Source organism: Desmodus rotundus, chromosome 8 (genome assembly GCF_022682495.2).
Source record: "Desmodus rotundus isolate HL8 chromosome 8, HLdesRot8A.1, whole genome shotgun sequence".
Taxonomy (NCBI): domain Eukaryota; kingdom Metazoa; phylum Chordata; class Mammalia; order Chiroptera; family Phyllostomidae; genus Desmodus; species Desmodus rotundus.
The window spans coordinates 65,219,542-65,240,529 of NC_071394.1; the positions used below are offsets into that span (position 1 = coordinate 65,219,542).

The window sequence follows — 20,988 nt, forward strand, 5'->3', positions numbered from 1 at the left end:
ACAACCTCAAAAAAGGAAATGTCTACAAGGAGGTCCCACTAACCACCCAGCCAGTCTGTAATGCTTACAAGACAGAACAAGAACATCTGTGCACTCACATAGGAGGGGAAACAAGGGAAAATAAGCATCTCAAAAGAGCAGTCAGTGCTGGGACAGGAGCCCAGAGGGGCTACATAGGAAGGAGGACAGACTGGGCTTCCGAAGTCCCCAAGCAGGTCTAACCCAAAGGAAGACCTGGGCCATCATCATACTCCTGGGAATCAAAAGGCAGAGACTGAGAAAGTGCATAGGACCAAAACCCTGGAAGGTGCCATGTCCTAGAGGAGGGAGCTGCCCCTTAGTTACAGGGAAAAGACAACAGCTCTGTAACAGGCCCAACAACTACACTCCTAAGCGTTTATCCCAGTTACGAGATGTACCTAATGATCACAGCACCAAAGATTCCCATGGCTTAACTGCCTTCAATAGATTCAGGTTAAATGAACGGGAACACCCACACAATGAAACAGTCAACAATACAAAGAAATGAACTACTGACTGGATTTAGATGGACCTCAAAAGCTCAGGTACTGTACGATTCCATTTACATAACTCTCCTGAAATGACAAAATATAGAGAACAGATCAGGATGGAGAGGTGTGTATGACTGAAGAGACAACACCAGGGAGCTTAGTGATGACAAGGAATCTAGGACAGTCACAAAAATCTCCAAGGTGACAAAACTGCACACGTACACAATGAGAACACTTCAAAGTGGATCAATCTGAACAGGGTCTGACCGTTTTAGTTACACATTACTACTGGGCAAGCAAGGCAGGACACACAGGACCTCCCTGTATTAGTTTTCGCAGCTTGTTATGAGTCTATAATTATTTCAAAGTTAAAAAACCACACATTTTTAGCTGTGGCTGGGTACCTCAGTTGGTTAGAAGATTGTCCCAACACACCAACGATGAAGGTTTGATCCCCAGTCAGGGCACATACAGGCATCAACCAATGAATGCATAAATAAGTGGAACAACAATCTGATGTTTCTCTTTCCCTTCCTCACACACACAAATCACTCAGGAGACAGCATTTACCCAAACCTCCCATTTCATTACCTGCTAATTCATCTCCAGAAAATAACAAAGTCACTCTAAACAAAAGTGATAAATGTCAAGTTGGGCACAGAAGATCCAACATAATTAACTGGGGGTCCCTGAAAGTGAGGTGGGCCAATGGTTCTCAAAGTGAGTTCAGTAAGGCCCACTGAATAAGAGACAATCTAAGATGGGTGTCAAACTCATTTTCATTGGGGTCCACATCAGCCTCACCATTGCCTTCAAAGGGCCGAAAGTAATTTTAGGGCTGTATAAATGCAACTACTCCTTAACGAGGGGCAAGGAGGCTGGCACTGCCACCAGGTAGAAACAAGGTGCCGGCCAGATATAACAAGGTGGAGGGCTGAATTCAGCCCCCGGGCCTTGTGTTTACCCCCTGTGATCTAAGACAACTGGCCTGGCTGCTTCACAGTCACTGCTGAGAAGAGAAGATGGGGAAGTACTTTAGATTTTACAAAATGAAATTGGAAAATCAAATGCCATATACAATGTTTGTATCCTAGTTTTTAAGAATGTAAGACATTGTGGGACACTTGAGGAAATTTAAAGGACTCAGTATGAGATGATAATAAGGAATTGGACTTCTAGTTGAGATCATGGATTTGTGAAAGAGGGCCGTATTCTGAGATTATGAAGTATCTAGAGATGAAATATGTCATCTACAGTTAATTTCAAGATTCAGGAATAAACATGACTATGTACACAGAGAAAGGCAGAGCCATTGCTTTGTATTCCTTTGTGTTTCAGAACGCACATAAGATACAGCACATCATCCCTTCTGCCCCACTGCGACACCATACCTCCCTAAGCCCCCCGAGGAGCTCCCAACACATACACTCACATTCAAAATCCTCCTTTTTTACAAGCTTTGGACTTTGTAGGGTGGCATCCAGCCTGAAGGAAGCAGTACTGTCTGCCTCTTTAAACACCTTACATTCCATTTCTCCCTCAAATTCTGAGATGCTTTCAACCCATAAGGGAACAGAACTTGGACTCTGTCAAGTCCCAGATCAACCCACTTGTGAGACAAAGTCACATCACACATGGAGATCACTCGTTTCCAGTTCCCTCCTGAGGCAGCCTGGCTCCCAGATACATCATTTAACTGCTTTACACCCAGAACCCTCAATTCCCAACCTAACTTTCACTGCCCCCTCTCTCTGCATGATTTCAACTCGGAACCAGTCCAACTTGAAAATGTACCCTCAGGTGCCCCTCCTCATGGGCTTTTCCTTCCTGCTCCTCTCCATCCCATGTGATCAGTCCTCAAATGTCACACCACCTGGAACTGCTAGTGTCTCAGACACGTGGTAACCACCCCGAGCCATGGAGACACCTCTACCCTTTCATAGCAATTATTTCTTTTGACTTGTTATTTGTGAAGAACCTAGAATTTTGTGTATTTGTTAAATGGTCACAACATTAAAAAAACAGCCACAGAACAGTTATGGTTAACATACTTATAATGTGATGAAAAGGCAGTGTTTCCTAGATTTCAGGTGTTTTCTTTTTTCTCTGAAAAATTCTTAATTCTTGCCACTGAAACCTGTAAGCAACTGAGCAGCTTCTGTCTGTATCTAAAAAGGAAAAATACATGTTATAAATAGACAGTAGAACTCGTGAAGTTTAAGTTCATAAGGTAGACTGCAGTTTCTAAGAGTTTCCAAAAATCAGGATAGCTTATTTTAATAAAATTTCTTAGCAGTGACTCTTTCGCACGCCAGAACCACCCACCCACTCACCCCTTGCCGTTTTATTTTAGAAATCTCATTTGATCAGCTACGAATGTCAAACAGGAATAACTCGGTATTGCAGCAAGGAATTCATAACTGTTGAAAGTAACTAAGCATATGTTGTACAGAAATTAGCATAAATGTTAATAATTCATGTTTGAAATGAATGCTACTGTTTTCAACAATATGCATTTAGGTAACTTATGTTTTTAAAGTTCTTAATTCACTTTCATGTATAAGACTGCCTCAATGGAAACCTATCTGCCTTACTTCACTGGAGACATTACCTGTTTATCCTCCTCTGTGTGTGCCGGGTACTCCTTGGCTTTCAACAGCCAAAAAGCAGCCAGCTTCTTGTTTTGTAGCTTCAAATATGTCTTTCCTAAAAGAAGCAAGTTTTTGCTGTAGAAGTTTGGATCCACTGTTCATAAGAAAGAAAAAAAAATTATCTCAGAAGAAATAGTACTGCTTTTATTTTTAATGGCTTTATTTTTTTGGTCTAAATTCCAAAAATAAATTTGTGTGGTCAATAAATGATTAGGCTAACTGGGATACTCTTTTGTTCTACTATGTATTCATTATCACCAAAAGATGTGTAAAACAAGGTAATTGACTATCTACTATGTGCTAGGATTCTATTACACATAACTTTCATTTCATCATTTCATGGCATTTTATAAAGCAGCTGCTCCATCCAGTCACTGGGAGACAGGTTACCTACCACAGGACAGGGACTTTCCTTTATCACCTTTTTTCCCTGTCTCGCACCCTAAGTGCCTAGAACATAGCATGCACTCAGCAGACGTTTCCTGAATGAGACATTGTGATGATACACACACTGTACCAACACATACTGGATGGGAGCTGCCCTTATGCACAGATGGAACAATCTGCTCTTTTGGAATTTATAATGAAAAGGAACATGAGGACAGTGAAATATAATGTAAGAAAGAAAAGATGAGAAACCTAAGAAAAAAGCAACTAACTCTTTAAGAGGTTATCCCTGGGCTGAATTGGAGGCCAAGTAGGGTTTTAAACAGAAAAGTGGAGAACATTGTTGGCTGAGGGAAAAATGTCAACACAAAGCCTATGAATGAAAGCATGGTTTGGTCTCACAAACTTCATTAATTCTTTACAGTTTCTGTGAATCAGCTTGGGGACCTCTATATTCAAATCATACTTCTTCCTGGATGTAATTTATCTTTATCTGCTCCTTAACCCAAAACTCTTTTACTTCTTTCATGTTAACATATTTGCAAGATGACACATGGATGTGCTTAAGGTTTTCCTTGGGGTAAAGTGCAAGTCATTTATTCACTGATTCATCTCTCTCATTCAGCAAATTTGCCCAGGACCAGGCTAAACAGCAAGGATGCAACTGTGAGCAAAAAAAGCCCCCATCTTCCCTGCATTTAGCTGTAGTCATGCAGACAAGTATTCACACTGTGGAGTAACAAGAACCCCAGTGGGAGAGCTTAAAGGTACTTAGGGCAGAGGAGGGACTTCTAAACAAGACATGAGCTACAAGGAAAGGCTGCCTCATGCAAGTGACCTTTCAGGTAAAATGTGAGAACGATCAGTTACTGAGGATTTTAGCTCCAGGAGAGCAACACCATGTTTTCCTCAATACTCCTAATCCTTCATTATCTAACACCCTTTTAGGAAACTTCATTCCCATATTCATATTCATGATACATGAAACTACCATCATGAGGATACCAATGGAAGGCAGTAACAGTAAATTGGAATTAATGTATTAAAGAGAGCTAGTTAACTCTTAGACAATTATTCAGAAAAAGTGTTTGTTTTCTTTTTAAATACTTTGCTGCGCTGGCAGGGTAGTTTGGTTAGATCATCGTCCTAATATGCCAAGGTTGCAGGTTCAATCCCTGGGGTAAGAGCAACATACAAGAATCAATCAATGAATGCCTACATAAACAGAACAAACTGATGTTCTCATTCTCTCTGAAATCAGTATTTTTCTTTTTAAACTGCTTTGCTATCATATACGTATTTGAACAGGTCTATTGGAGTAGGCTCTCAAATTTAATAAAGTCTTTAATTTTTCTGATTTTTATAAAAACATTTGCAAGTTTTTTGGCATATTTGGTAACACATGCTCATGTCCCTTCTCTAATTGTGTTAATATTAAAAAGGATAAACACAAGATGGGCTGGTGTCACTGTGCAGGCTGCCATTCTTCTGAGCAAGAGTGACATGAAACTCTTCTGCAGCAGGACAACTGCCCTGGTTTAAAACCAGAGTTCCCATGTAAATGCCTCTAATTAGCTGAGTGATCTTGAGTAAGACAACCTGTGAAGCCTCTGAATTACATCAAATGAAAGACCATTCCAGAATGGCAGATCTAAATGCAGTACGGGCTACTTCTTACTCAATCATTCTTTACTGAATAAAAACAGTAAGAATTGTTTGACAATATGTAGTACAAAGGTGTATCAGAATAAATAAAGTATTTTTGCTTTAAAGTTTTTATTATTCACAATTTTAATAGTAGTATGTGAAATATTTTACCTTGCTCTGCCCTTTGAAAGTAGCCTAAGGCCTGTAAAAACATAAAGAACCCAAACATAATGAAAAAGATTAAAGCAGACTCAATATTAAAATTTTTTCTCTCAAAACCTATTCCTGTATTAAATATAAGCCAGGAAGTAAATGAAAACATCTTAAAATAAGGGTCAATTCATCAACAGTGAGAGCTAACATAGCAAAACTAAACATTACACTTAAATCCCCAGAGCACAGATTACGTGGGGACCCTTCTAACCATGACTTGTCCCAAAGCAGCATCCCATGCAGAGGAAGGAAGTGTTCACATGCAACTGGGCTATTTTGATCTTTCTCGTTTTAAGTCCCAACAATGACTACCAGGGAAAATTAGATAAAAATCAAAAGCAGAATTTACTCAGTGATACACGTTATACCAGTGAATGTTTAAAGTCCTTTATTGTTGAAATTCCTATATAAAATGTTATTGTGAGTCTGAAATTGCCTTTTCCGCAATTTTTTTGGAAGAAAATTCCGCAGTTTTTTCGGAAAACTTCTTTTCCGAAGTTTTGCTCAAACTTCGGAAAATTAATTTATTAAAACCATAATTAATTTATTGTAACAGACCTTTCTTCTTAGAATGCATTCTTTTAAGTAAATAGTTTCCAAATGTGCTCTAATTATATACCTTAGGGGCAGGGGAAACAGGACATCTCCTTATTATGATACAAGTACTATTTCAAAACTGCTTATTTCCTTGCTCTGAAAATTTTGTGACAAGTAAACCCAAAATGTTTGCCCAGAAATCCTTTTCAAATTTTATCTTTAACAGGAAAAGCAAAAGGCCTTGAGAAAATAACAGAGTATGAGCCTTTCAAAAGAACTTTTTTAAAAAGTTATCAGTTAAAGTCATGCTTTATTTTACAGGTAAATGACTTATGCAGAACGTGTCCCTAAAACATGCTGAGGAACAGTTGCTCTATTTTCTATTTGATGACTTTATTAAATAACAGTACAAATTTCAAACAGAAAACGCAGCTGTTAGCCATTGGTTACTTTAGTTGACAATATACCAGCATTATGAGCCTCCACCCAGAGAAACTGCACTCATACAGTCATGGACACAGTGAAGCCTGTGCCAGCCACACTGACCAGTCCAGAGGGAGCCCTGCAAATGCAGCGCACCTCAGAGGTCAGTACTAACTGTGCCAAGGACATCACACACCTCCTCATAGGTGGAGCTGGGAGGGGCTGCAAACAGCATGTTGGCAATTCTTCTTTGATACCAAGGCATTTCGGCAAACGTGTAACACCTAAAGAAGCAAATGTTCATACATCGAATTGCACCTTATTTTCTCGTAAAGAGAATCAAGCAGTCTGTTTTAAACAATTCCTAGTGGACATAATACTTAGTAGGTTAACAGTCATATTGAATTATGCAGAGACTGACATTTATACTGACCCATCAATTAGGGTGTATTTTGTGATCAAATATGAACAGTTCACAACAGTACTAGTAATAACATTGTGTCATTTGCCCAGAGTGCTCACCATGTCCCAGGTGCTGAGTTCAGTGAGTTCCTTCCTCTCATCTACTTACACAACTAATGAAACAGGATCATTACCCTAAGTTTTTACATGAGAAAAGTAACTCAGAGAAGTTAAAAATGATTAAGAAAAACTAAACATGACATGCATGAAATCAATAGCAACCAACAGTTTTAAGTGCATATGTTTAAAAGGGTAAGGAAAATGGGCTGACATCCAAAGGTCTTGACACCTTTCTGAATTGAGTAGGAAGAAAGTGCTGGGTCTTCAACTACATCTGAACTCATGTTTTTACTCACTAGCACCTGACTCAGTGATTGCAGGCATTTGGTTAGTTTAGTTATGTCCTTTGTCCTGAAGATTTCCCTCTCCCAGAAGTTTGTTTCAGGGCAGTTTATATTGTCACCTCTTAGAAGACAATAGATGTTTAGCCCTGGAAACTACACATAAAGAAGACAGTGCCAGGGCTGTGTTCAGGAACTCTTCAACCAACAAGTAAACTGAAGCACACTGGACAAGGTTACACAGAAACAAGATGACATTCAGACTCGGGTAACTTGTTCTCAGATGCACTCAAGGTGCAGGGGTCCTCTAAGGCTCCTGCCCTATGCGCCCCCACAGTGGTTAGTGAACCAATTTCACTTTGCCTAATAAACAGTCATTTTCATCACAGGGAATTTTAAAGTCTACCACAAAATTCTAATGCCTTTTCAGTCTTAGTACAGTCATCTTCCCTATCCATGGTTTCCTTTCTGCATCTTCAGTTACCATGGTCAACTGCAGTCCCAAACTATTAAATTGAAAATTCCAGAAATAATTCATAAGTTTAAACTGCATGCCCTTCCAAGTAGTGTGATGAAATTTCGTGTGACCTGCACAGTCCCACCCAGGACCTGAATCATCCCTTTGTACAGTGTCCTTGCACTGTAGACGCTCCCATCTATTAGTCATTCAGTAACCATCTGTTATCAGATCAATTGTTGAGGTATCGTGTTTGTGTACAGGTCACCCTGATTTTACTTCCTAACAACCCCAAAGCACCAATTAGTGGTGCTGGCAATTTGGATACTCCAAAGAGAAGCTGTAAGCGCTCTGTTTAAGTAAAAAAGGTGTGTGTAGGGAAAAAAACCCAGCATATACAGAGTTAACATCTGCAATTTCAGGCAGCCACTGGGGCTCTTGGACATATGCCCCATGGATAACAGGGGATGACTGTACTTGTTTCTAAACGATCTGAATAACAATGTTTAACATGATCACAATCAAATTTAGTATTTTCTAACAATACAGGCACAACTGCTAATTAATTTAATGGATTAAAGCACTCCTGACTGCCAAGTAGTATTTAAAAATATTTTACACCTTGCTTTTTTTTATACACTACAAAATCAGATCACACTAAATACTACTGTAATATTTATTCAAAGAAATTTGCTTACCAAACACCCATTAGGTGAATTGAGGTAGCATCTTTAGGGTTCAATTCAATTGCTTTCTAACAAGAAATGAGAAAATCAATCATTTGTTTTTGAAACAGCAACAGGAACTTCACTATGTTTACTGAAGAAGCCATGAAATTATTTTTAAAAATTTTATTTTTATTTAAAAATATTTAAAAATAATTTTTTGCAACCCCTCATTTCAGTTCTTCCATGATAATCCATACCAATTTTCCTCCCTGATTCTTTAATTGGTTAAATTTGTTTCAATACATGATTAAATAAATTGTATTAAGGTTACAATATTTTATAGAGTTCAGAAACCGATAATAGTGATTCTCAAGATGAGAAAAACACGAAATATGGAAGTAAAGCTAATTTTAACAGTAATCCATAGCTCTCATGTTTCTTTTTCTAGATTAAAAGAAAAATAAACGAGTTCTTTTTTGTTTATGTGAATAAAAAGCATTCTCTCCGAATAGAAGAATGAAGTACATAATTTTAGAAAGCCCCTTGTATGCAGATTTTGGTCAACCTTTACCCATCTATACTTAACCAAGAAAAAGTAAGCACTATTTATTCACAGAATTCATTAATAGGATTATGCACAAGGTAAAATATGTTATAAAGTGTCCGTAGTTTCTATTTACTATGTGATATCCTGTGTGAATTAATGTAAAGCATGAACTACAGAATAACTTTAATGAAATTACTCCTCTTATACATTATTTTGTTGAAAACTGCTAAGGAAGTTTCACAGATTAATGTAATACCATTAAAAATAAAAGATCCCTTTTTAAAAACAGACTTCCTAGCTTATTTTTTTCTGTACACCAACATTTTCACTTTCAGTTGGGAATGTGTGAGATACACATTTTCAAGCATCTGTATTGGTCACCTGTGTGGGCTGTGAAGCCAAACTACCTGGGTTTGAATCACAGTTCATGACTTCTAACTTTTGACCTTGGCATGTTTCTATATTCCTGCCTAGGTATGCTCTTTGAGAGAATTAAGAAAATACTATACCTCCCAGGGCTGTGGTGAAAATGAAATGAGCAAATAACAGGAGGTGCTTAACACAGTAATATCTTTTGTCACCATTAATTTTACTTCTTAAGTACCAGGCACGTGATTTCTCACTAATCAATGTCAGTGGCAGTAGTAGAGGTGACAGAATGAGGCTAACAAGTATGACTTGGCAGAACTCTAGCTTCAATAATATGGGTAAGAAGCAACACTGATCAAAAAACTTACTTTCCCATAAATATTGTGATATGACTTACAGCAAAATATATTTTGAAGTACATATACAACTTTTACTCTAAGCTATCTTTCCCTATTTCTATTTGAGTTCCACTAGAAAATTAAGCCCTACAAAAAATTATGTAATTATTCTCTGCAGTCTACAGGTACAGGTCTCGTGCCATTCTAGATGCAGAAGAAGTCAGTTAATTCATCACATACATGGTACCCTGGGCATAAGAGTTCAACTTTCTTATGGGATGGGTGAGATGGGCTACTCTCAAGCAAACTCAGTTTAAGTGTCTTTAAAAACAATCTAAAGACAATAATTTCTTCTGACTTTAACTACAATAATGGAGTCTGAAATAGCAGTATAAACAATAAATTCTAAACATTGTCATTTTTAAATATACTGAACATATATACATTTAAAAACATATACAAAACATTTTTTAAAAATACAACCTATAGCCTTCACTGTTTCTTTAAAGTAAACATTAATATATTTTCTTCCATTTTTCATTGTTCATACTGGAAGTTATTTGTCATGTATTCCTACATACCAAGGCAGAATAATTTAGGAGATGTACCTAATGTCACTCAGAAAAATACTGTATTTCATTGAGTCTAAGATACCATGTCTATGCCATATCTTTATATTATGTACAACTAAGAAAGAAAAAGCAATTAGAAGATACCACTGGCTATATAATGCAGTCGATTTCAATGGTCTTAAAATATGAAAAATGTGTATTATTAAAATGCAATGTATACACGTGTACATACTACTGATGCTTGAGTAAGAAGCTAGGTCTTCTGACTCCTCACTCAGTGTACTTTTTCACTAGTCATTAAAAAAAAACTAGGAATTGAGACTATCACCATAAAATTCAGAAAAGCTGTTACACAGACTAACATTATCCCTATACATATTTTCGTCACTTTCTTTTCTCTCGTATTTTTAAGATGGTCTAAGGGTGCACAGCCCATGGGCCACATGCAGCCCAGGACGGCTATGAATGTGACCCAACACAAAAATTTACTTGAAACATTATGAGATTTGTTGTGATTACATGTTGCAAAGTATTTAATGTGTGGACCAAGATAACCCTTTTTCCAGTATGGCCCAGAGACACCAAAAGGTTAGACATCCCTGGGTAGAATGTCACAACAGAAATAAACATGCTAGCTTTTCAATGGCAGTTTTGTTTAGAAGACAGTGGAATAGTGTGTATGTGCACCATGGAACACACAGACTTAAAGGAGTTTCTGGCAGCTGAGGAAGAGCTTACCATGAATACATGAATTAACTTTAAGGGGAGATACTAAAACACACACACAGAGAAATCACAGCATAAACAGCACTGTTACTATGGGAATGGAACAGAGATTGTTAGACTGTTAGAAGAGACCACACCTCCCAGTATGGGACCCTGCACAGTCCCCTCTCACAGACTGGCCTTGGCCACATGACTTATTTGGGTTGATGGGATATTACCAAGTATGATGCAAATTTGCACACTGGGATTTTTCCCTTGGAATGCTCACTCTTGGAAGCCAGCAATCATGCAATAAAGAAGCATGGGCCAGCCCTGGCTGGTGTGGCTCAGTGGATTGAGCGCTGGCCTGTGAAACAAAGGGTCAACTGGTTTGATTCCCAGTTAGGGCACATGCGTGCATTGAAGGCCAAGTCCCCAGTTGGGAGCATGTGAGAGGCAACCACACATTGATGTTTCTCTTCCTCTTTCCCTCCCCCTCTGTCTAAACTAAAAAAATTAAAATCTTAAAAAAAATAATTAAAAAAGCAGCATGGGCCAATGACGAAATGGAGAGAAACCATTGAAGACAACAGTCCATCCCGTACACCTGTCGCAGCCAAGGGGCCCGGTGAATGCAGTTCTGAGTCAGCTGAGCTACCCCAAACAGAACAGAAGCGCTCGGTGCTATTAACCCACAGAACTGGCAGAAATAACCTGTCACTGCTTGAGGCCACCAAGTTTGAGGTGGTTTGCTAAACAGCGAGGAATAAGTGAGACAAATCTACTCAGAAAGCTAATGGCTTTTTAAATTCAACAGTACCTCAAAATGCTCCTTGATAACATATGCATTTGCAATTTTAGCCTTGATGCCTTCGTAATCTCCAACATCACTAATACAGATTGCATACCACTGAAAATAAAAGACAAAAAGTGTAAGAATAACAATATTTAATAGTCCATTCAATACAAGGTAAAAGTGAATAACTATTCCTCAGTAGTCATTCTCATTCAACAAAAAATTACTTAGCGTAAATACTGTGTTATATATACTGGAATATACAAAGAAAAGTGGTCATGGTCCTTAGGAACTCAAGGATGGCACATCTTTATAAAGAACCAGAGTACAAAGCAGAGAGCAGAGAGGACTGAATATCTAAGGAAGTCATCAACACAATAATGATTCATGTGTATGGTGTGAGTATGAATTTAGAAAACTCTAAAGTTATTGCTTTCCAGTTACATTTTTAATGCATAAACATAAATAATTAAAAACATTTATATACCATATTTTTAGGACTATACAACGTACCAGACCATAAGATGTACCTAGGTTTTAGAGGAGGAAAATAGGAAAAAAAGCCCTGCTCCACCACCACCTCCCCACCAAACGAGCCAGGACTGTAAGCTACATTCAGACTACAAGACACACCCCCATTCTCCTCCCAAATTTGGGGGGAGGGGGTGCATCTTATAGTCCCAAAAAATATGGTAGATACAGAATTATTACTACCCATGTATAATGCACATCCTTATTTTTCCCTCAAAAATTTGGGCAAAAAAGTGCGTGTTACACACAGTAAAATATGCTAATTGGCCACATACCCCCAGAGCACTGCCTGAAGAACAGGACCTGAAATTACTGCTGAATTGTAGCCAGGTGCAAGAACACCTTGGCTGGTCAATTCTTTGGCTACACCCACAGGAATAAGGTTGAAGTCTTCTATGACAAGCAAACCCTGAGCTGCCTGCTCTCTATAGTCTTTCTGGCACCCAGCACCACCACTTACATCAGCTTTAATCCTGGTTACTAGGTCTACCAAACAGACAGCAACTACCTGGGGAGCTCTCACATGGTCCTGGATCACAAGACCTACATCCTGAATCTGATTCAGGCAAATGATCCAGAAGCCACTCCACACTGGCACCTCCTCTACGGGGCTCGAGAAAACTACAGGCTGCCCAATGTACTGCCTACCACCTGGCATGACCTGGTATACCACGTGCAGGGAGACACACAGCTATTTCAGATTTTCTCATCTCTCTACCGTAAGGGCCACCCACCCTTCAATCCCTGTGGCTCACCCTACGTCCTCACTACTCTGTGTGCTCAGGTCTCAGCTGGCTCCCACAGCCCGGCTCTGTGTCACCACCTCTTGTCAGATGCAAGCCTCTCTGATGTCTGGAGCCTGCAGCCATGCCCATGGCTCTACTAGCACCCAGAGTTGGGAGAATGCATGTCTTAGGATGGGAGCAAAAAACCCAGAGGGCCACTGTGGGGAGAAGGATGTTGGTAAAGACCCTATCCTGGGCCCCCAGTACACAAGGGAAACAGCACCTTCCTTCCTGGAGCTGGGTTAGCAAGATATGAAGGAGGGTTGGCAGCTCTGCCTGTTCACAGCATCTAGGCTGTTCTGAGGCAGAGGTCTCCACTGGCACTGCCATTGGCAGACCAGATGGAGCTGCCACACCAGGCCTGTGCTGGCCAGCCAGGAACACTATACTGCTGCCACCGCCTGCCTGGCTTCCAGGCATTTAAAATAAAGATAAGAGACTTGGACTCAAAAAAGTTAAAAATAAATAAATAAAAGTAAATGTTATAAAAACTAATACAATTGCAAAGAGCAACAGACAAAATCTATAATTATACTTGGAGATTTCACTCCACTCTCAATGATTGGTAGAACAAGTAGACAGAAATCAGTAAGGATACAGATGACTGGATCACCACTATCAACAACTTGATCTCAATGACACTTCTAAGATACTCTCAAGAGCAGTTGAATGAATATGCACAAAGAGCATTTACAAAGATGGACCATATTCCGGGCCACAAAACAAGTCTCAACAAATCTAAAGGATTTGTATCTGTTTTATCCTTAATATAAAACCTGTGTGTGTGTGTGCGCAAGTGTCAGGAGGGTTGGGGAAGTGGGCCAGGAAACTGGAAACATTTTGTAAAAAAAATGTTTATGGGGAAAGGGAACATTTGGAAATGTCACAATGACCTGGGGCTCTACTGAGGACAGTCCAACGTGATAAAGTGATGTCCTAATCAAAAACATCAATAATGCCCCATATTCTCCCCAGTGTCCATTGAAAACCATTATTCTATCCAGTTAGGAAATCCAGAAGGTAGTGGAGTTACATGTGAAAAGTTACACTTGGTCTCACAGAACAGAAATAGAATGTGGGGAAAATGAGAAAAAAAATCTGCCAAATTTTTGTACTACTAAGAGTAAAGATATAGGTAATTCATGAAAATAAGCATTCACAGAAATAATTTATCATAAACTCATGAAGATAGAGTTAAGTATTCAAGACTGCAAAGGAAAAAACTTCTGTTTGAAAAAGTGTTATGAAAATACATCTCATCCCTACTTCAACACAGAGAATGATCTTTCCATGTAAATTAGGGATAATTGATAAGTGTAGACCAGTGTAACCCTCAGTACATGGTAACCATTGTTACTGTAGGCACCTCACCTTATGAGCTGCAAAACTTGCTTCATTTTTCTCTAGTGCTCTTTTCGCATACTCTAGGGCTTCATATACCAGGGCCTTTTTCTCCTCTTCTGAAGTTCCACTAAGCTGAGCCACATCACGTGATGCCCGAGCCAAACGCCACAGTAACTCTGCATCTTCACTAATTTGAAGTAGATATATAATCACTGCTTTAGTTCGCATTTTTAAAAACTGTCAAAGGTCACATCACTAACGAATACATATGGTCTTTCAGGACAGTGAGGGTATAGCAAGCAACACGGTATCAAATGCCATTATTCATGTTAAATTTGTTATTTTCTCTCACACAGCTTTATTTGATGAAAAATTTCCTATACAATATCTAGTATTATACATAAATATTAACTTGTTATATCTGAAATACTACCTTCCTTAGAAAATATCTTTGCATTTGAATTCTCCAAACACTTGCCCTATAATATGCAACATATAACTTGAGGCTGACTGCTTGCACTGGGCTTCAGAGAGCACGTCATACACGTAGGCCTGACAAAGAGGGTCTGTTCTAAAATAAAAATTGTTGTACCCTAGCCCCACATACAATACCTGGCACAGAACAGATATATAATAAGTACGTACGTATTAATGAATGAGTACAGTGTAATCTCCAAATGAATCCATGCCACAAGACATGGCATATTTCAAGAAAGGGCACTCGACTTCTTGAAGAACTTCCACTTAAATATAATTATATAAAATAATAAATGTTTAATAAATAGTAATCAAAATTAAGAACTAGAAATAGTTTTAAAACTAGCCTTAAATTCCTTTTTATTAAATGTCTGCCTTTAAGCCTACTATATTATATACAGGGTGAGGCAAAAGCAGGTTCATAGTTAGTATGGACAATAATACAATAAATAATAAATAATACAATAAACTGCTTTATATACTCACAACTGTAAACCTACTTTTGCCTCTCCTTGTACTTCTTAAAAAAAAGTGGTATTCACATAAAATTTTTCGTTTTTTTTTTTAAATTTTTAGAGAGAGGGGAAGGGAGGGAGAAAGAGAGAGAGAGAGAGAGAGAGAGAGAGAGAGAGAGACAGACAGACAGACAGCAGACATCAATGTGTGGTTGCCTCTCACGTGGTCCCAACTGGGGACCCAGCCTGCAACCCAGGCATATGCCCTGACTGGGAATTGAACTGGCGACCCTTTGGTTCGCAGCCCACACTCAATCCACTGAGATATACCAGCCAGGGCTCACATAAAATTTTTAAACTAAAGGAAGCAATAGTGTATTTATAATTCAACGAATATAGGGTAACTACCTAACAGCTTACTTTTCAAGTGATTACTGAAGTGAGCTTAAAATGCCAAGCCAGCCTTCTCAAGTTACTGAGGGAACCATGGAAGGAGCGATTGGTCCTATAGACATTTAGGAAGTAAAATGATGGGTCTTAAGAATCTAACGAAGGCAGTAGAACAGGAGATGAGGTTAATCAGTGACCTGGAAATGCCTTATTTGACTCACTTTATACAGCTGGATCTACCCCACCTCCATCTTCCCCCCAAATGAATACACACTGATATTCTGGACTAAACATGTAAACTATTTTTTTAAAAGGAGATATTTTTAGTTTCTCTAAAGACTGAGCTTCTAACATGATACACAGATACCATTCAGTGAAGTCATATAAGCACCCAAATTCATTAAAATCTTATACCTATCAAGAAATTAATTTATAAGAAATGAAAAACATATGATATAGATGACCTTAAAATATTCAGCACCTTAACTTGTATGATCCAAAGCAAACTAACAAAATAGAAAAAATATTTCAATATTCTACTGTAATAAGTAGAACCTTTTCTAAATCAATGACATACATGCAGCATTTGCAAATTATTTAACATAAGAAATAGCCTGCTGCAAATGAAACTCTAAGAAATGTAAAACTTTGGCCCTGGCCGGTACGGCTCAGTGGACTGAGCGCGGGCCTGCAAACCCAAAGGTTTTGATTCCCAATCAGGGCACATGCCTGGGTTGCAGCCAGGTCCCCAATAGGGGGCACTTGAGAGTCAACCACACATTGATGTTTCTCTCCCTCTCTCCCTCCCCTCCCCTCTCCCTAAAAATAAATAAAATCTTTTAAAAAAAGAAATACTATTTGAAAGTAAAAATCTTTAAAAAACTATAAAGACTTGCAGCACTAAGACTCATTTTAAGTGTTAAATAACACAAGATGTTGAGAAAACCACAAACCCAGGCCCGTCACACTCTGCTCACCTTTCTTTGTACTGGGTCAACAACTGATAGAGTTTTTCTGTTTCTCCACTTTCATAGAGGTAGTCCGCTTGTTGGAGTATTTCTTCAACTTTGAAGACTATAAATGAAAATAACACAGTAAAGTAGGTCTTCCCAAGCCAGATAGCAAGAGTTCTAAGAAACACAAACTCATATATAAGCAAAGAAAATTAGATCCAAAATCCTGAAGTATCTAAACACAAGTGTAATAGAAATAATTATGAAGCTATTATAGTCAGTGATTTATTTATACTATGGAAAATAAAAAATTAGACAACTTATTCTGGTACTAAAACTGGTACACTTTTTAAAATGAGAAAAAGAACTTCCTGTGACAAGTTATGGTACCTATGTCCTCTGGTTTTTGATGTTGCTACTGTTAAGTACCATCCACTGTAAAAAACGATGATATAACCTCCACTTACAGTATTAAAAATTATTAATTTGCATGTACTGAACCACACTGTTTTACTAGATTTGCTTTATGACCTGACTTATACAGATACTTTACAGAAAGAGTCAAATCTGTCATCAAAAATTTAGATGAAATTAACTGTATGAAGAATCTGAAACTTACCTGATTCACGCTATACTCCAACAAACTCATTAACTAGATTAGACATTACCACCAAACACATAAACCTTATAGACAATGTAAGGCTCTGAAGTTGACTACTTACTAGAAAAACTTAAATATGAATTTCAAGATATTCCAATTATTACTAAAGAAGAGACACTGAATTTTTTTTTTAATAAGGGTGCTTACTAGTCAATCCTACGAATGAACCAACATTCCAATGTATTGAGTTCAATTTGTTATTTATCTTGGAATGCTTTAATTAATCAGTGTATTTGAGGTTAAATTTTTGAAGTATTAAAACCTGAATCATCAAAAAAGAAAAAAATATGAGAAAACCACATGATAAAATCATGATATAATCATACTAGTTTAAGAAAAATTAAAATGACAATAGCAAAGAAACCCTTAAAGTCTTTTTTCTTCTTTAATCTTATTTCAATCTCCTTAGGTGCTACAGTTTAATATTGAGTTAGCCAAAAAGTTTCATTTTTTTCCGTACGATGGCTCTAGTAGTGCTTAGTTGTCTTTAACTTCATTCAGAACAATTTTGTTAGATTGTATTGTGACAGCTGTCATATTAGTGTACATTTAAAACATCAAAACTGGTGGACTTTCGTGCACCCATTTTAATATTGCGGATGGAAGAAGATATGCAACATTTCTGGCGTATTATGCTTTATTATTTCAAGAAAGGTAAAAACGCAACTGAAACACAAAAAAAGATTTGTGCAGTGAATGAAGGTGCTGTGACTGAATGAACCTGTCAAAAGTGGTTTGCAAAGTTTCTTGGTACTACTGATATTTTGGCCAAGAAATTTTTTGCTGTAGGGCTGTCTCATGCATTGGAAGATGTTTGGCAGCACCCTAGCCTCTACCCACTAGAAGCCAATAGTGGGAGACAGCCAACATACTCAAAATTTCCAAATCAATAAAGTTATTAGTGAGAATAAAAAACGTGTCCTTTAAGGAAAAACTACACAGACTTTTTGGCTAACCCAGTAATAATCACACAGTTGGTTAATAATTTAAATGGCTTCCATGTTATTCTGTATTTTTATCAGTGGCTCATCCTCCAAATTTAGGTTATAACTACCCAAAGATTCTTTAAAAAAGAGTTAAGTCAGTCTTAACATTCTTAGTCAATATTTTGTGGTAAGCAGAACTGTGACCCGCAACATGTCCACATCCTAATCCCTGGAACCTATAAAAATGTGTAGCTTACATAATAAAGGGGAGTTAAATTTATAGATGGAATTAAGATTGCTAACCAGCTAACCTCAAAATAGGAAATGATCTTGGATTAGCCAGGTGTGCCCAGGATAGTAACAAAAGTCCTCAAAAGTGGGGAAGGGAGGCAGAAAAAAGTCAGAAAAAGTATGACAATGGAGTCAAGGTCAGAGTGATATGACCGTCACTATGAATAGGGAGGAAAAGGGTTTTCAGCCAAGTAATGTGGAAAGCCTTTAAAAGCTGAAAACACTAGGATCATTCTCCCTGCAAGCCTCCAAATGAACATAGCCCTGCTGACTCCTTGACTTGAACAGAGTGGGACCCATTTGGGGCTTCTACACTATGAACTGGAAGATACTAAGTCACTAAGTGCGTGGAAACATGTTTATAATATTAAATATACTGACTTGGCATACTGAAATATGTATATGGCATGTCTAAGTAGCAAAGTCACATTTAATTCTACTCACTGATTTTATCTTCCACACCCTGAGGAGCCTGATAAAGAGACACTGTCCTTAACATGATCCAGGAACTCTACATTCATTACCCATGTAACTTTTTTTAAAATGTAGAAATCTAGTGAATAATTTAAAATAATTTAACTTATTTGTGTGTATTATACTTTTATAACTTCTTAAATCACTTATCTCCAATTTCTTTATATAGTACAGTACCATAAGCTACAGTATCCAGATTTTAAAAATGTTTTTTCCTGTAAACAGAAATTTCTAAACTCATTTAGTGGGTAATTTATAAGAAAAGATGCACTTACTCTGATACTACAGACTCACACAGGCACTAAGGTGGGAGCATGTAGATCACTGACATCTCTGTAAATCAGTTGTTTTTTTTTTACTTGTTTAATGCTCTGTACTTTTCCTGAAAATATTTAAAAATAAGGTATATTACTGATATAAAGAGACCATATTCTATAAAATGGACTAAACTTTTAAAGTAAATTACTTTTTCTGTAATAGCATAATCAGGATAATTTTAAAAATAAATTACTCTTCAACATAATCAATACATATCTCGAGATAAACTGATATTAATTCACTCACAATTGTACAGCGAAATTTTAAATTTAGCCTAAAACAAGTATGTGCAATGAATGAATTTTTGCATTTAAAAAAAAAAAAAAAGTCAATGTAAAAAGAATCAATGATGTGACTACATGTGTAAGTTAGCAAACTTAGGTTTTCTAGTTTTTCTTGCTGAGTGCACTGAGGCATATGAGAGGCACCTGGACAGGGATGAATACTACTCTAAACAGGTAAAATAGCTCTGTTTCTGGAGTTTCTCAGCAGAAGACTTAGCAGAAAATGAGTATCTAAATATTCTAGATACTCTTAAGATTTCTCTAGATACTAAAAGGGTCTAAGCACCAGCAACATCTTAAAATTTAAGGAAAAATTTTCACAGCAATAATCCCCAGCAGGACTGGAGACAGTGCCTCTACAAAGGGCCCTAAAGTAACACAAGGGTACATGTAAAGGAGCACTGACCTCAGCTCTAAAGGATCTTCAATAAAGAGAAATCAAGGTAAGAAGTGAAGAGACAATGGAAGTAATTTAGGAAGGTCATGCAGGTTGAGCCACTTTTAAGCATTTTAAAAGTGAACTTTCTTTCTCTCTCTCATGCTAGCATATCCCAAGGGCTTTAAATTTTGCCTATTTTAAGGAAATAAAAAACTTACTAATGGAATGTTTCAATTACTGCTGACAAGTAGGTATTTGATACAATCTAATGGTAAGTATAGACAATGCCTTAAAAAAGGAGTCCCACAATCCCATCCAACTAGAATGTCGAAAAAACAGTATTATGCCCTTAGATTAAGTTCTAAAAAAGGCTCAATTTAGAATGATTTAATCCCGTAACTGGAAAAAATAATGAATTGGTTTCAATGAGCATGAAACAGGTTTAAAGAGAATTAAGCATAAGTTCTGATGCATGGAATTATTTGAAGACCACTTTCAAAAAATATGAAAAATAATAATCACAGCATAGGAAAGAAAAAGGAGAGAGATGACAAAGGAAAACTTGTAAGGACCAATGAAGTTATATTTTCACACAAACTTGGATCATTTTCCAAGTTATAAAAAAACAGGGCTTCTATATTTTATCACTAATTGACCTCCCCCCCACCAAGGGCTTCATCCTGGTCTCATAAACAAATTAAATGAACATGCCAATCAACTAATTATAAACTAATGTTTTGTTTAAGGAAACAAAGCTAAAAAAAAAAATCAAGGAAAGCTAAATAAACATCCATACTCTTTTCTTTGCATTAATATTTCAAGTGGTCAAAATATGCTTGAAAATAGAAAAAGGATTCTACAGGAGAGAACCAAGATGGCGGTGTAGGTGGACACACTGCACCTCCTCGCACAACCAGAACTGACAGAGAATCGAACAGCAAGGGGGACCAACACCAAGGAAATAGAAAATAAACATTCATCCAGACCGGTAGGAGAGGCGGAGACGGGCACCGGGGTGGAGAGGACTCGCGTGGCTGTGGCGGGACTGAGACTGGCGGAGTGTGGGACAAATGGCACAGACAGTCCGAGCACTAG

The 20,988-nt window shown here is 37.6% G+C and overlaps 1 protein-coding gene and 1 pseudogene across 4 annotated transcripts in view; one reads left to right on the top strand and one right to left on the bottom strand.

Annotated features, from left to right (window-relative positions):
• Positions 1 to 2,560: 2,560 nt before the first annotated feature.
• Positions 2,561 to 20,988, bottom strand: part of RMDN1 (regulator of microtubule dynamics 1) — a 31,293-nt gene continuing 12,865 nt past the window's right edge. For 2 of the 4 annotated variants that reach the window (XM_024578265.4, XM_024578264.4), the window contains exons 3-10: positions 16,585 to 16,681; positions 14,313 to 14,472; positions 11,650 to 11,739; positions 8,329 to 8,384; positions 6,567 to 6,654; positions 5,369 to 5,399; positions 3,124 to 3,257; positions 2,561 to 2,680 (exon numbers count right to left, since the gene is read on the bottom strand). In XM_024578265.4, coding sequence (XP_024434033.1) covers positions 2,630 to 2,680; positions 3,124 to 3,257; positions 5,369 to 5,399; positions 6,567 to 6,654; positions 8,329 to 8,384; positions 11,650 to 11,739; positions 14,313 to 14,472; positions 16,585 to 16,681 — 707 coding nt within the window. In that variant the 3' untranslated portion in view covers positions 2,561 to 2,629. The remainder of the gene's footprint in view (positions 2,681 to 3,123; positions 3,258 to 5,368; positions 5,400 to 6,566; positions 6,655 to 8,328; positions 8,385 to 11,649; positions 11,740 to 14,312; positions 14,473 to 16,584; positions 16,682 to 20,988) is intronic. The other 2 variants (XM_045186132.3, XM_045186133.3) reach the window with 2 other exon arrangements.
• Positions 12,375 to 14,306, top strand: LOC123478464 (sphingomyelin phosphodiesterase pseudogene; annotated as a pseudogene).